Source organism: Crassostrea angulata, chromosome 7, assembly GCF_025612915.1.
Source record: "Crassostrea angulata isolate pt1a10 chromosome 7, ASM2561291v2, whole genome shotgun sequence".
NCBI lineage: Eukaryota > Metazoa > Mollusca > Bivalvia > Ostreida > Ostreidae > Magallana > Magallana angulata.
The window spans coordinates 11,255,254-11,269,024 of record NC_069117.1 but is presented as its reverse complement, the minus strand read 5'-3'; the positions used below and the strand labels follow the sequence as shown (position 1 = coordinate 11,269,024).

Here is a 13,771-nt window from a genome sequence, read left to right as displayed (position 1 = left end):
GAAAATGAAATTTTCTAAATCAATGAGTTACATTATATTTTGGACACAGTCTACCGATATCAAATTTTACCTTAAAAAACCTATAAATTAAGGTAAAAAAATTGCAGTATGATTTAATAACACGACCAGAGGAGTTCATGTATGGAACGCCATAGCTGCCTTAAGGTCAATTTCATATATGAATTGGTATATCTTTTAAATGCAATAGTAATGTTATTATATGCAGTGGTAACATCATTATATGCAGTGCTAACATCATTATATACTGTAATTTAGCCATTATATTCAGGGGTAAAATCTTTATATAAAGTGGTAACACCATTACGTTATGTCGTAAGATCATTATGTGCAGTGGTATATTCATTATATGCTATGAAAAAATCTTTATATGATATAATAAACTCATTTCATACAGAGCTAAACTCATAATGTACTATTGTTCAATCGTTATGTAATAATATATGGTACACTCTTCATGTGCAGTTGCAAAATCCTTTTATGCAGTTCAACTTCTTGACATTAGGTAATAAGTTCATTACCGTACATGCAGTACTAACATCATGTTATGGTGTATTAAAACCATTATGTATGGTGGTAAAACCTTTAGAATTTGTGGTGAAAGCTTTACATGCAATTGTAAATCCTTTATATGATGTGACAATTTTATAATATGCCGTTGTTGAGTCATTATATTATGAGGTCAGTTCTTTACATGATGTGATCATTTCATTATATGGAGTGGTAACTTCTTTATATGCAGTCGTAACTCTTTATGATGAGGTTGTAAACTGGTTCTCGCTGAAAAGTTTTAATGGGGAAGAGGTCCAGTTTTATTTTGAAAAAGATGCCGCGTTCATTGAGAGAGAGAGAGAGAGAGAGAGAGAGAGAGAGAGAGAATTTTTTCTGTTCTTGATAAATCGATGTGAAATAAATAGAATGATTTTTTAGTAGAGTACGCGTTTAATTTTAAAAGTAAATTAAATTTCAAAGAATTATTTTACTTTGTAGAAATTTAATACCCCCTCTGCTTCTAAATCCGCGGATATAGTTAGGTAGATCACTTTATGTATCTTGATATTAACATAGAACAATTTGATTTCTACTTGCTATCGTGTTTTAAAGCTGCTTGGTCCGATTTTATATCAAATATTATGCACGCTTTTAAACGATGGCTATGCTTAGTATATGTATAATAATAGATATTGCAGTAGTTTTACCCGTCAATTGTGCCAAATTTCAATGAAGAAAAATACGTACAAAATTGCTAACAAAACAAACGACATTTAAAGGTACCTCGTTATTTCGCCTCATGTTAAATTTCACCCCTGACGACGAGACGGGTATAGTTGTATTACGAATTTGACATCGCTTTAAATAAAGGTCGAAATGATCAGACAAATTACAAATAAACATGTGTACGTTTTGTTCGCTAATATTTCTAAAGTCTGCTTTCTTTATAATCGATGCATAGCATGCGGGTTGAATAACCCAAATCATTCGGGGGACGAAACCAAGCGGTTTCCTTTTCTAAACATTCCCGTGATGCATTTTGGTTTGTTTTTTCGTTTGCCCAAAGAGAAATTATTTTTATTTACTTTGAATATTTCTAACTTTGAAAGGAGACTGATTTTGCTGGTGTAAATAGGAGAAAGTCCATACCTTTCTAAGATAAATGATTTGTATGAAAAAAACATTGATACTGTAATTACCAAAAAAATCGGACCAAGCAGCTTTAAATAGACATGTAATTCTTCGGAGCTTAATTAATAAATCTAATTCGTTTAAATTGAGTTACTTTGCTATTGATTGTTATTCAAAATAATTTTAATAGCATCCATATAAATCGTGGCGCTTGGAACAAACTTATCCGTACATCGCTGATTCATACATTATTGCACGGCTTGCTTTAACGATGCCGAACAATATGTACATGCATATATTTTGAAAACGACATATTTTACCAAAAAAAAAAAAATACATTAACTTTATCGATTAATGCGTTACTTTGTTTCAAAATCCCTCGTTCAGCAGCAAATGTTTACAATTCGTGTCTACATGTATAATGAGAACAAAGTCGGTAACGTTGAAAAAAATCAGCACACATGTAAAATATTACAATGACAAGCGTTTTGAAACTTATTTATCCCGACATTGATTATTTTCAAAACCATCGGAATAGGAGTATTACCTTTCCGTGTGATCAAAAATTAATTTTAAAAATACCAAGCAGTTAGTCTCCGTGATTATTTGGCCATCCTTCGTAACCACTCGGCTATACTAGACAATATGAAATTTGCGAAGATTTAAAACACCGTTTTTTAACTTCGGAGGTTTTTTTTCTTTAAAAATATGCCTCTTTGAAACAAAAATCGGATATGCCATGAAACCAGTCACATTTTTCAGTGTAACCATTTTACAATTTGTTTCATACATGGGGATCTTGAACGGGGGTGGGGGTGGTGGAAAAATTCAAATTTCTTAAATTTCCATGAAATTACCAAAAATTTGCCTCGGACCCACCCCCTCCCACCCCTTCGGCAAACTTCAGTATTCATCGCATCCCCCCCCCCCTGAAAAAAAATTCTGGATCCCCGTTTAAAATGGTCTTATAAAAATGATATGAAGATATCTGCAACAGCTGTTGTGAAAATAGCACAGAAAATGCAACACCTTTTTAAAAATACATGCCCGGTGAGCTTTAATTTTAAACAGTGGATGAAACAACCATAAAAAGAGGTTAAAGTAGATCCAGTGTTCTGTGACGTCACCCTTTTTTGTAAAACTTTGAATTCTTTAAAAATTGTGCAAGATAGTTTTATTTATTTTATGTGAATATAATCACATGGATGTAATTAGAATTATTGGTAGGTTAAAGCTATTTTCGCACTTAATTTTATACTAAATTTCCAAATTTTTATATATTTTATCTATGCAAAGGGGAAATAACTCTTTTTCTGACTTTTCTCTCAGTTGTATGTCTAAATGCTATAGTTTTTCTTATTCCAACGATTAATTTTAAAATATTTTTGTAATTTTAGTTTTCTGATAAAGTTGACATTAAAATTAAACAAGAAAAACAAATTTCTGCCTACAAGATTTTACTTTCAACAGAAAAAAAATACATTTTTCTAATGCTAAATATGTTTTAGTTTATTATTATCTGGCATCTCAAAAAGTGTGATGACATGTATATTTTTTCTAACAATTGATGACATTTAAGTCTATTAAGTCGAAATCAGTTCGGTTTTTCAACTTTCCTCAGAGAATTTTACGAGTATGGAGCTACCTTAAGACCAACCAATTTCTTTATTATTTCTTAAAAATCAAATTAATTAAAAACAAATGAAAACGAATTTTCATATATGTCTATGAATGAAAATCTGTCTATTCCTTATGTGTTGGAGGCATGGATCAGCGAAGAGTAGCACCTACCTGGTACATTGAAACAAAGGTCTTTCAACTTTGATTTTAAAACGCTTGCTTCTTTTTAAAGCGCTAAGCATAGCTCAGCGCTTTATTGTCCAGCGCTTTCTTGTCGTAAGACTTCTATTTCCGGTGCAAGGAATAACTGCCCTCTATGAGCAGAAATATACATCATTTAAACTGGTAAGAGGTATAGGGAACCAGTTATCTGGATGACGGAAATGGCCGAGTAGATACGATTGGTTTGCGGGGCTTACGTACATCAGCACGGGATGCTACGCAGTGGTGAAAAAATATATAGTGCGTATTCAGAAGCTAAATATAGAAAAATAAAATCGATTCTTTGCAAGAAAATGTCAAAAACTGTGATAAATTACTGTTCAAAAGGTATAATTTGTGATTTTTACATATCTTTTTGCGAATTCGTAGTTTTGTTTATATGACAACACATTGAAACAAAGAGATCTTTGAGAAATCTAATGAGACAGTACCATAAGAGCAATCAAAAACCCATTGAGAATATGTGAGAAAAATGAGATTTAATTGAAAAACATTGTACAAATGACATTTTAAGAACATAAATTGAGACATCTGAAATATTATGAGAGTTTTATGAATATGCGAAATAAAATTTGAAAAGCAACTGAAAGATTGTGAATATAAAAAAATTAGAATCGCGCTCAATCAAAACAGAGATCCTGAGAAGCAACTTTATCAGATTTAATGTAGTTAATAAAATATTGAAAAATATAAAGCTGCATAAAAATTTGAAATTTAATGTGAAATCATTTCAGTTTTAAGCACAGAAGAAGTTATTCTGAGGGAAAAAGTGACAATATTGAGAGAAAAATACACGTACAAAAAAAAATCCTATACAAAATTTGTTAACCAACTTGTGCAACAACAACAATAAAAAAAAACTGTATGAAATAAAAATCCCAGAAGACAAACATCAAAATTGTTTAATTACAATATTATTGATAGAAAAAAATTGAATATTGAGTGCGAAAATTGCAGGATAGTAAGACAGTATTAATCTTCTGATTTAAATATATATATGTGTGACAATTTTTTTTTCAAGATACATTAGATAAACATTCCAATTTGATTTTTTTTAGTTCATGAAATAAGAAAAAGAAGAGTGCATATGTTATTACAAGGAAAAATATTGGTTTAAAAAAAATGTAGGTGATCAAACAAGAGCTTTCACCCCCCCCCCCCCCCCCAAAAAAAATAAAAATCCTTGACCATTCTGATGATAATTTGAAAAATGTTTGAGTTTTTATTTTCTGTATTGTTCAAATACATATCCTTTTAATCACTTAAAAATGCTGTCATATAAAAGCATATCGAGCAATTTCCTTTATTATTTAGAGTAAAAGGAACTTTTAAAATTCTTTATTATATTGTATGAATTAAAACAGACAATTTCTTGAAAATGACATGCAAAAGTGCAGCATTTGTTAAAACTGAGTTATTATAATTATTTATCAGTGTTATTGATTATAAATAAGGAAAGATAAAAAAAAAAGACAGACTTATGTGAACTAGTACATGTACATGTACATTGTATATTTGAAAAAAAAAACTTGTTCATTCTGTTCACAATATAGAAACTTGCAAGTTATTGTTTAAAGAGGAATGATAAAACTCAGCTTGTAAATGCCATGAATATAAACATGCCAACTTCTGTTCACTTTAACTTTAATATATGATTATTGGACATTACTTCTCAGTTTCATAATGTAACATTTATAATTTCCCCTCTTACATTGCTGCCAAAATCTCACTTTTTTCTTACATAATATACCAAAACGTAGTTCTTCTTGTCACTGACTGATGAAAAATCATCTTGTGAACAGATATATTCTATTAGAATTGTCATTTAAATTCCATATCTGATTTCCAAATTACATAAAAATTACTTTTCTCCATTTTTCACAAATTGAAGTTTTACCACATGTATATGTTGTAAAAAAAACAACTCATTGTTCAAACAATTTTGATTAGTTAAAATATTACTTCAAAATAATTTGTACAAGGTCTAATTTGAAACTTCTGCAAATAAACGTTATCTTTCCTCATTTTGAGTCATTTATTGTTAGATGTATTTGCAAATTTCTACCACACCTTTGGTAATTTTTATATGGTTTTAAGAACTATTTTATTATTGTTGACACTAGTTATTTAGCTTTGCTGCAAAATAACCTTCAATGGCGCCAATAGCTGTATAACTAAACAAAATAGAATAGTGTTACTAAAGGTGGTATAACACACCTAAAAAAAATGTCGCTCAAACTGGTATTATTTCTAATATATAAAGAAGTGAATTATGGTGATGAACTGTATGTATATCAAAAAAGCAAAAAATATGCAATTGTGCAAACGTATAACAACTAGGGATGTCAACGAGTACCCGGTTAACCGGGTACTCGATCGAACGTCCGAGTATCGAATACCAAAATTGGTACTCGGTTACTCGGATGTATATTTTTTAATATTTCTAAGTTTATTTAATAATGCATTAAATCATCGGTTTTAAAACTTAAAATGTCCACTGCACTTGTACATACAGTAATTAGGATTTCTTACGCCTCTAAATATGCTAAATGACCGTTATCGCCTGTGGCAGTGTTTATATATTAATTATCTTGACCAAGCACCTGTTACATAGCTTTTCTCACCTTTGGCTGTCTTCTACCCTTATTTTTGGCTTACTTTAATGATTTGTTTTTACTGAACATCGTTGATATAGTCTATTATATAAATTAGATCTATATTTAAACAAAAGTTACTTAATCCTAATGTAGCTTTTAAAGGCATTGGAACTCCATCTACCTTGCTTTTTAATTTCCAATTCTGATCGACCGTTCGAAAAACTGTCTGACGCCGCCCCAATACGGAAGGAATGAGAGTTGTAAAGAGATTTTGGAAAACCAACAACCTCAAGCGACTTGTTTAATACTGAACAAAACTGGAACCTTGTGAGAGGACTGCCATCTAAATGCACAAATAACTGACCACCCATCTTTGGTCTCATAGCTATATATTTTGTCAACCACAATACCGGACATACATAATTTTTTGTTGGTTCCAAAATTACGGATTCCCCTTTTCCAGTTTGATCCGTTTTAGAAAAAGGAACTGTAAGCTCTATGTAATCTACCGTGGAGTTTCGATTTGTTACAAATTTTAAATGACCAAAGGCAATAACTTGATTGGTTTGCTTTGGACTTAAAGTAAATTCCCCAACTCTCAAAAAAGCATGATAAGCAACTGAAAATGCCGTTGGAAAGAGAATAGCCTCAAAATTTGACGAACATACTAAAGATGTTGTTTTAACAAGTTTCTCAAGAATGTGTTTTGTAATAGGGAGTCTGCAATCTTTTGAATGATTTGACCTTTTGATTCCCTCCAATCATTTTCTTATCAAAAAATTGTGTGTGTTGTCAGAAACCCCCAATAACTTGCATTTGAAACCAATTCCTGAAATATATGATGAAATTGTAGCGTGCGCTAAACCTTTTAGCGACAGATGAGCAATAAACATTGATATGTGTGAAACGGGGGGAAGCCAAAATTGACGTAGGTCATATGACGATCTAAATTGCTCGAAACCCTTAAGGCTAGTTGAATAAGTATTTCTTGTATTCAAAGCAACTGAATTGAGCGTCAGGCGTTTAATTTCAGCTGTGAGATCATTCCTATAAAATCTTCCGGAATAGGAATCGGATGTAGATGGATTCTGGGGCAAGGGCGCGAAACCTGGTCCACTGCTTGCGAGAAATTGAATCAGCAATAGCATTGTTATAACCAGCAATGTGACAAGCTTTAAAATAAATATTGTTCACCATGGAATGTAATACTAAAGGTCGAACCAATTCCATAACTCTGAATGATTTAGATGATTTCTTATTCAAAATAGAAACCAACGCCTTGTTGTCAGTGTGAAATACTATCTTTTTGTCAAGATATTGAGTTTTAAATAAGAAAAAGGCAAGGACAATCAGCACCAACTCTAAAAATGTTATATCTAACATAATATTTTGCTCTATCTAACTTTGAGGCCAACCAAAATATGCCCATTGACCATGAAAGTATACGCCGCACCCTAATTGATGATTGCCTGTACTATCAGTGTAGAGGTGCAGTTGGTCCTTTGATAACCGACTGACATCTATAAAATTTAAACTACCATTAAAATTGTGTAAAAAATCTAACCACACTCGGAGGTCTGATTTCATTCCCAGCGTTAATCTAATAAAATGACCAGGATGTTTAATTCCACACATGGCATCACAGAATCTTCTGTTAAAGGCCCTTGCTGATGGAATAGCTTTTGCACAAAAATTTAGAGTGCCTACCAAAGATTGTAATTCTCTAAGCGTAGTTTTTGTTTTCCGTAACATAACTTAGTAAATTCTCCAAAACGATTATTTTTTCGTTTGGAATTCTGATAACCATTTTATCTGTATCGATAACAATACCCAAAAATGTAAGAACAGTTTTAGGGCCTTCTGTCTTTTCTTCTGCGAGTGGGATGCAAAATTCATCGCACGTATTTTTGAACGAAGACATCAACAAATCACAAATTTCAAATGTACTCCCAGCGAATATAAAGTAATCTAAATAATGGTTCAAAGTGTGAATTCCAGTTTTTTCTTCAACTACCCACTGTATAAAATGTGCAAATTTTCCCCACAAGGCACAACTAATAGAACAGCCCATTGGTAGACACATATCGTGATAATAATCATTATTAAATTTGAAACCAAGTAACTGGTGGTCTGAAGGGTTAACGGGAAGTAGCCTAAATGCTGATTTAACATCCATTTTCCCTAAAAAGGCTCCTGATCCAAGTTTCGCTATCATATCTAAAACCTCGTCAAAAGCGGTATAATGCACAGAGCAAGCTTCTGTATCTATAAAATCATTAACACTATAATCAAAAGGATAAGATAGGTGATGGATCAGACGCCATCCTCCATCCTTCTTTGCAACAACACCAATAGGTGATAATCTTAAATTACCTAATGGCTCATAATTAAAAGGGCCAGCTACGACCCAAAGCAATTTCCTTATCAATTTTTTCTTTAACAACTTTTGGGTAATCTTTAACAGAAACTAAATTTGTGCAGGTCGTAGAAATTCTAGGGCCCTCATAATGAAGGTAAAACCCAAATCTAAATCTGTTCTTTAATTCATCAGCTATAGATTTGTTTGGATATACTGATAAATATGGGCACACTAAGTCAACTTTAACTGGAGTTGAACCTGTTCTTACGAAAGGAGTTTGCTTGATATTTGTTGCCTGACTGGCGAAAAGTTGATGAGATTGGCTGGGGCGCTTGAAAAGCTCTTGATGTTGGTAACTTATGTACAACTTGCTTATCAGAACAATGAATAGCAGGATGTTTGCTTTGACACTTGCGACATTGATGCTGATATTGACAATTTTGAACACGGCAGAAACCTTTGTTGTTGTATTCATAACAGAATTTTGGGTTGCTCAGAGTATTTTTATATACAGACTGAGTATTGCTATTAGGGGTAATATAAAGTAACCATAACTCTTGATCAATTTTCCCCCATGAAATATTGTTGTCTTTCGCTCTTTTTAAACGAAATTGTCGGTCATATTCTCTCCAGCCTAAACCCCCAGAAACTCGGCTAGCACCGAGTTTGACATTGGCCATGTATTTGATGAGACTGAGGGTTTGATCGACATGTGATGACAAATAAATACTCATATATATAAAAAATGCATCTAACCAAGCATCAATACTAGTAATTTTGGTTGCATTTGTAGGTTTTAAAGTAAGCTGCCCATTCATGAATAGAACTCTACTTTCTTGTGTGTCAAAATCTGCCTGCTTATTCAGGAGTGTATTCAGCTCAACGAATTCACCTTTCATGATTTTTAGCTTAACTAACTGGCCTTTCCCGAGTAAACAGATCTACGCTTTACTCCTGACTCCCCTGTCCCTTCGTCAACGGAATGGGATTTCTTACGTGGTTGCATTCTCAAAATAATAGAAAATATGTTAAAAACCGAAAACAGATTAAACAGATTTTTTTTTTATATTACAAAATGTATATAGTAATGTTAAGGTAGCTCGCGGGTTTACCTGCTTGTGAGAAAACCTACCTTGAAAATTTGTCCACGTGATCCATAGGTTTCAAAGTTTTATTTTTAAAATTTATTTGAGAATTGTCTGCGCGGTAGTAATGTTATCGTGTTTCAAATACAGTGTCTTGATAAAATCAAGCAACGACATTTCAATGAAATATATAGTAAAATGCACATTTTAGTCGAGAAACGCATTACAAAACTATGCTCCAAACTTTTAAACGATTCAGACGAAATTAATTATATACTCAACACACTAACAGAGGAGATAATTATGAATCAATTCATAAAAAATAATCAGTATGTGTTCTCGGCCAATTTTTGGCAAAACAACTTTAAAGATTTAAAAAATTTCTCAAAACCTTATATTTTCGTTACGACGTTAGCCCGACGTCGTCATTTATTTACGTCTGAGAACCCAAATTTGAAATGCATTTATTGACAAGACTAGCTGATTAACACATTTTAGAACATAAAAATATAAATTAGACATTATTGTGAATGTTATCAAATGCACAAATGCAATTAATGTAAGGCTGTAAAGATACAGAAAATTGCTATTTTTGTTTTTATGAAACTCTGAGTCAATCAATCAAAAAAAATTGCCAGGCAACTACTGACATAATAAGTTTGTAATCGTATACAATAATAATAAAATGTATACACATGTAATTAGCTGAAGCCAAAAGAATTTTAAAAATTTGATCGTTTGTGAAAATTACGGAAGTTATAATTGTAAAAAAGCTATGTTTATGCATACGGTTCAATTAATTTACTTGTCTATTTTAAAACATGATTTTAAATGGAAGAGTTCCAACGCACACTCATACTTTATAGAACAAAATGTGACAATGTATGTGACATCTTTAAATTTTGAGCACTTGATAATTATAAATGTTTGTATAAACAGTAATAAACTGCATTTAAGCTTTTTGAAATATTTCCATTTATGCTTCTAAATATCTCATTTGTCATTTTAAAAAATGTATGAGTTTACTATTACGGTCAATTCTTTGCGTCGATTCCTATTGTGACGTCGGAAAACCCGCGAGCTACGTTAAAGCAGATGGATTTTTCTTTACAATATAAACAAACTGAACAAAAATGTCTCAAATACTAGTATAAAAATGCCATATATTATCAAAAAATTTTGTTTTTTGATCTACAAAACAAAGTACACCCACCTCGCAATCAAAACTGCTTGGAATGTAATGACGTCAAAGCTAACAGAAAAAACGTCATCTATGGTATGCCTTTACGCGCAAAATAATAAGGCGCGGATCATACAACAGCAATACCGGAAACATTGCTATAATAATTAGACTTATTTTTTATAAATAAAATAAATTGTATTATATAAATTAGATCGGCACACAGTAGAGAAATTGAACAGACCTAAAATGCCGCCACTGACTTCAAAAGTCTGGAAATACGAAGTGCTCATAATTCTTACAACAGAAACACACTTACGGGGAAACCTCCCATTAGATCATGTGGTTTTATTTCTACAAAAGTGACCAAGGTTTTACAGTTATCAATGTACTTGTTCATATTTATTTACACTTTTACCGAGTACCCGGGTACTCGATCGGAAAAACGTCCGATCGAGTAACCGAGTACTAAAAATTGACCGATTTGACATCCCTAATAACAACAATATAAAGTGCAAGCATTAGACCCAAAAAAACATTCAAAACGTCGAACACAAGGTCCACATGAGAAATTAAGTTTTATAAAATCAAAGGCTTTTATATACCATGTTTCAGGCAAGTATCCATATACAAGTCGTGTTTCAGGCAAGTATCCATATGTATACAAGTCGTGTTTAGCTTTAATTCACATCATCTTCAGAAAGTAACATATATTTAAAGAAATCTGGCCTTCGATACTTTAAATTGATATTCATTAAACCAAAATTTCAATAAGGCTCATTTCCGCCTACGCTTGCACACAGTAAATGTTCTTAGAACCAAGCTAGGTTAGCGCTTTTCAGTACTTTCAGTACTTTGATTTTGTAATTTCTTTTACTCTTAAATTAAAAGCATACTCTACTAATAATACATTCGATTTTTCACACAAAATGGGTTCAATGATTGATATTATGATGATATCGATGTTAAAGGACAGATAAACACTCTCTCTCTCTCTCTCTCTCTCTCTCTCTCTCTCTCTCTCTCTCTCTCTCTCTCTCTCTCTCTCTCTCTCCAAAACAAACGACAAGTTGACCAGGAAATGTGCATTGTCACACTGAACGCGGCATCTTTTTCAAAATAAAACTGGACCTCTTCCCCATTAAAACTTTTCAGCGAGAACCAGTTTACAACCTCATCATAAAGAGTTACGACTGCATATAAAGAAGTTACCACTCCATATAATGAAATGATCACAAAATGTAAAGAACTGACCTCATAATATAATGACTCAACAACGGCATATTATAAAATTGTCACATCATACAAAGGATTTACAATTGCATGTAAAGCTTTCACCACAATACATAAAGGTTTTACCACCATACATAATCATGGTTTTAATACACCATAACATGATGTTAGGACTGCATAAAATGAACTTATCACCTAATGTCAAGAAGTTGAACTGCATAAAAGGATTTTGCAATTGCACATGAAGAGTGTACCATATAACATAACGATTGAACAGTAGTTCATTATGAGTTTAGCTCTGTATGAAATGAGTTTATCATATCATATAAAGATTTATTCATAGCATATAATGAATATACCACTGCACATAATGATCTTACGACATAACGTAATGATGTTACCACTTTATATAAAGATTTTACCCCTGAATATAATGGCTAAATTACAGTATATAATGATGTTAGCACTGCATATAATGATGTTAGCACTGCATATAATGATGTTAGCACTGCATATAATGATATTACTATTGCATATAAATGAAATACCAATTTATATAATATGAAATTGACCTTAATGCAGCTATGGTGTTCCATATCAATGGCTTCAACTTCTAGCACAGTTCCGCCAAAACCGATCCTGGCCAAGATCTTCTCCTTGGTTTTCCTGCCATATAAATCCAAAACCATATAACTAATACAAGTACACCCAGGATCGTCCACAAATCTGGGAATCTTCTCTGTAGACGCATAGAAATCTAGCAATGCATTTCCCTGACCTTTTACAGCAAAGTACTCTTTTGCCCCCTGGAACTCTCCAAATTTAACAACTTGGTCCAACTCTATATGTTTGTCAAACACATCATCACACCAATGGAGGCCTTATCTGGTTTTCTCGGGGAGTTTCCTATTCTCAGGATCTCCCTCTTTCCAAATTCATCGCTTGGCTATGTCATAGGTATATTTACAAACCCTGGAAGCAATGATCTCTGGCTCAAATCCATAGATGACAGCTCCTTTTAATACAGAGAGGCTGGGGTCAGTTGGTATCACAATCTTTTTCTCTAGAAACGAAGTCTGCGGTGTCTCTTTGATCAGAACAGATTCAGGATGCTCTCCTACAGCAAAAAATATGGAGACATCGGACAATTTTGGTTTGTAAAAAATCTCCTTCATTATTCTAACTACATTTGAAAGAGATGAATGGAAAAAAAACCGTTCCAAAATGTTTCTTAGAAATTATCATCTTGTCTCGCTTTATTGGCACATCATCTGCAAATGCTGTGTCTTGTAAACATTCCTCAATCTGTCATTCAGTTTCCTCTTTATATGCATCCAACAAAGTGACAGGAAGCCTTAAAGTGATGTTGTTCTTGTCCATTTTAGGACTATACGTGCACTTTTTCATCTCAATATCATTCATCAAATCTCCCGGGTTTTCATCTTTGAGCTTCATCAAAACTGAAGCACCAACCAGTTGTTTGAAGAAGGGTATGATTTCGAATTCCTCCTCATATCCCCTATAGAACCCTGCACTAGTTTGGTGAAGCTCTCTTAGTCCTTCCTCAGCCATGATATCAATGGTGAACCCTATAAAGACGCTGAAATATAATTTTAGTATTTAGCTTACAAGACACTGCGCATGCATTACATTTTATGGTCATTGGTAGAATGAGACACTTTGAGACGAATGGAAGTCATTATGTTTGACATATAATTGTTGCGTTTTTAAAACTGTCCCGCTTATATAAATTATATTTTACTGAACTTGGGTTTTATATATAACCCGGGATGTTGTGAAACGCAACTTGTGGGTCTCCCAAATCTGTATATTG

The 13,771-nt window shown here is 32.6% G+C and overlaps 1 protein-coding gene and 1 pseudogene across 1 annotated transcript; both read right to left on the bottom strand.

The window, feature by feature from the left end:
• Positions 1 to 8,554: 8,554 nt before the first annotated feature.
• Positions 8,555 to 11,038, bottom strand: LOC128156619 (uncharacterized). Its single transcript, XM_052818823.1, has 2 exons — positions 11,024 to 11,038; positions 8,555 to 9,380 (listed from the first exon to the last, which is right to left on the bottom strand). The coding sequence occupies exons 1-2, from the start codon at positions 11,036 to 11,038 to the stop codon at positions 8,682 to 8,684; spliced, it is 714 nt and encodes a 237-aa protein (XP_052674783.1). The 3' UTR covers positions 8,555 to 8,681.
• A 961-nt stretch (positions 11,039 to 11,999) lies between these two features.
• On the bottom strand, positions 12,000 to 13,545 carry LOC128156608 (heat shock 70 kDa protein 12A-like; annotated as a pseudogene).
• Between the last annotated feature and the right edge of the window lie 226 nt (positions 13,546 to 13,771).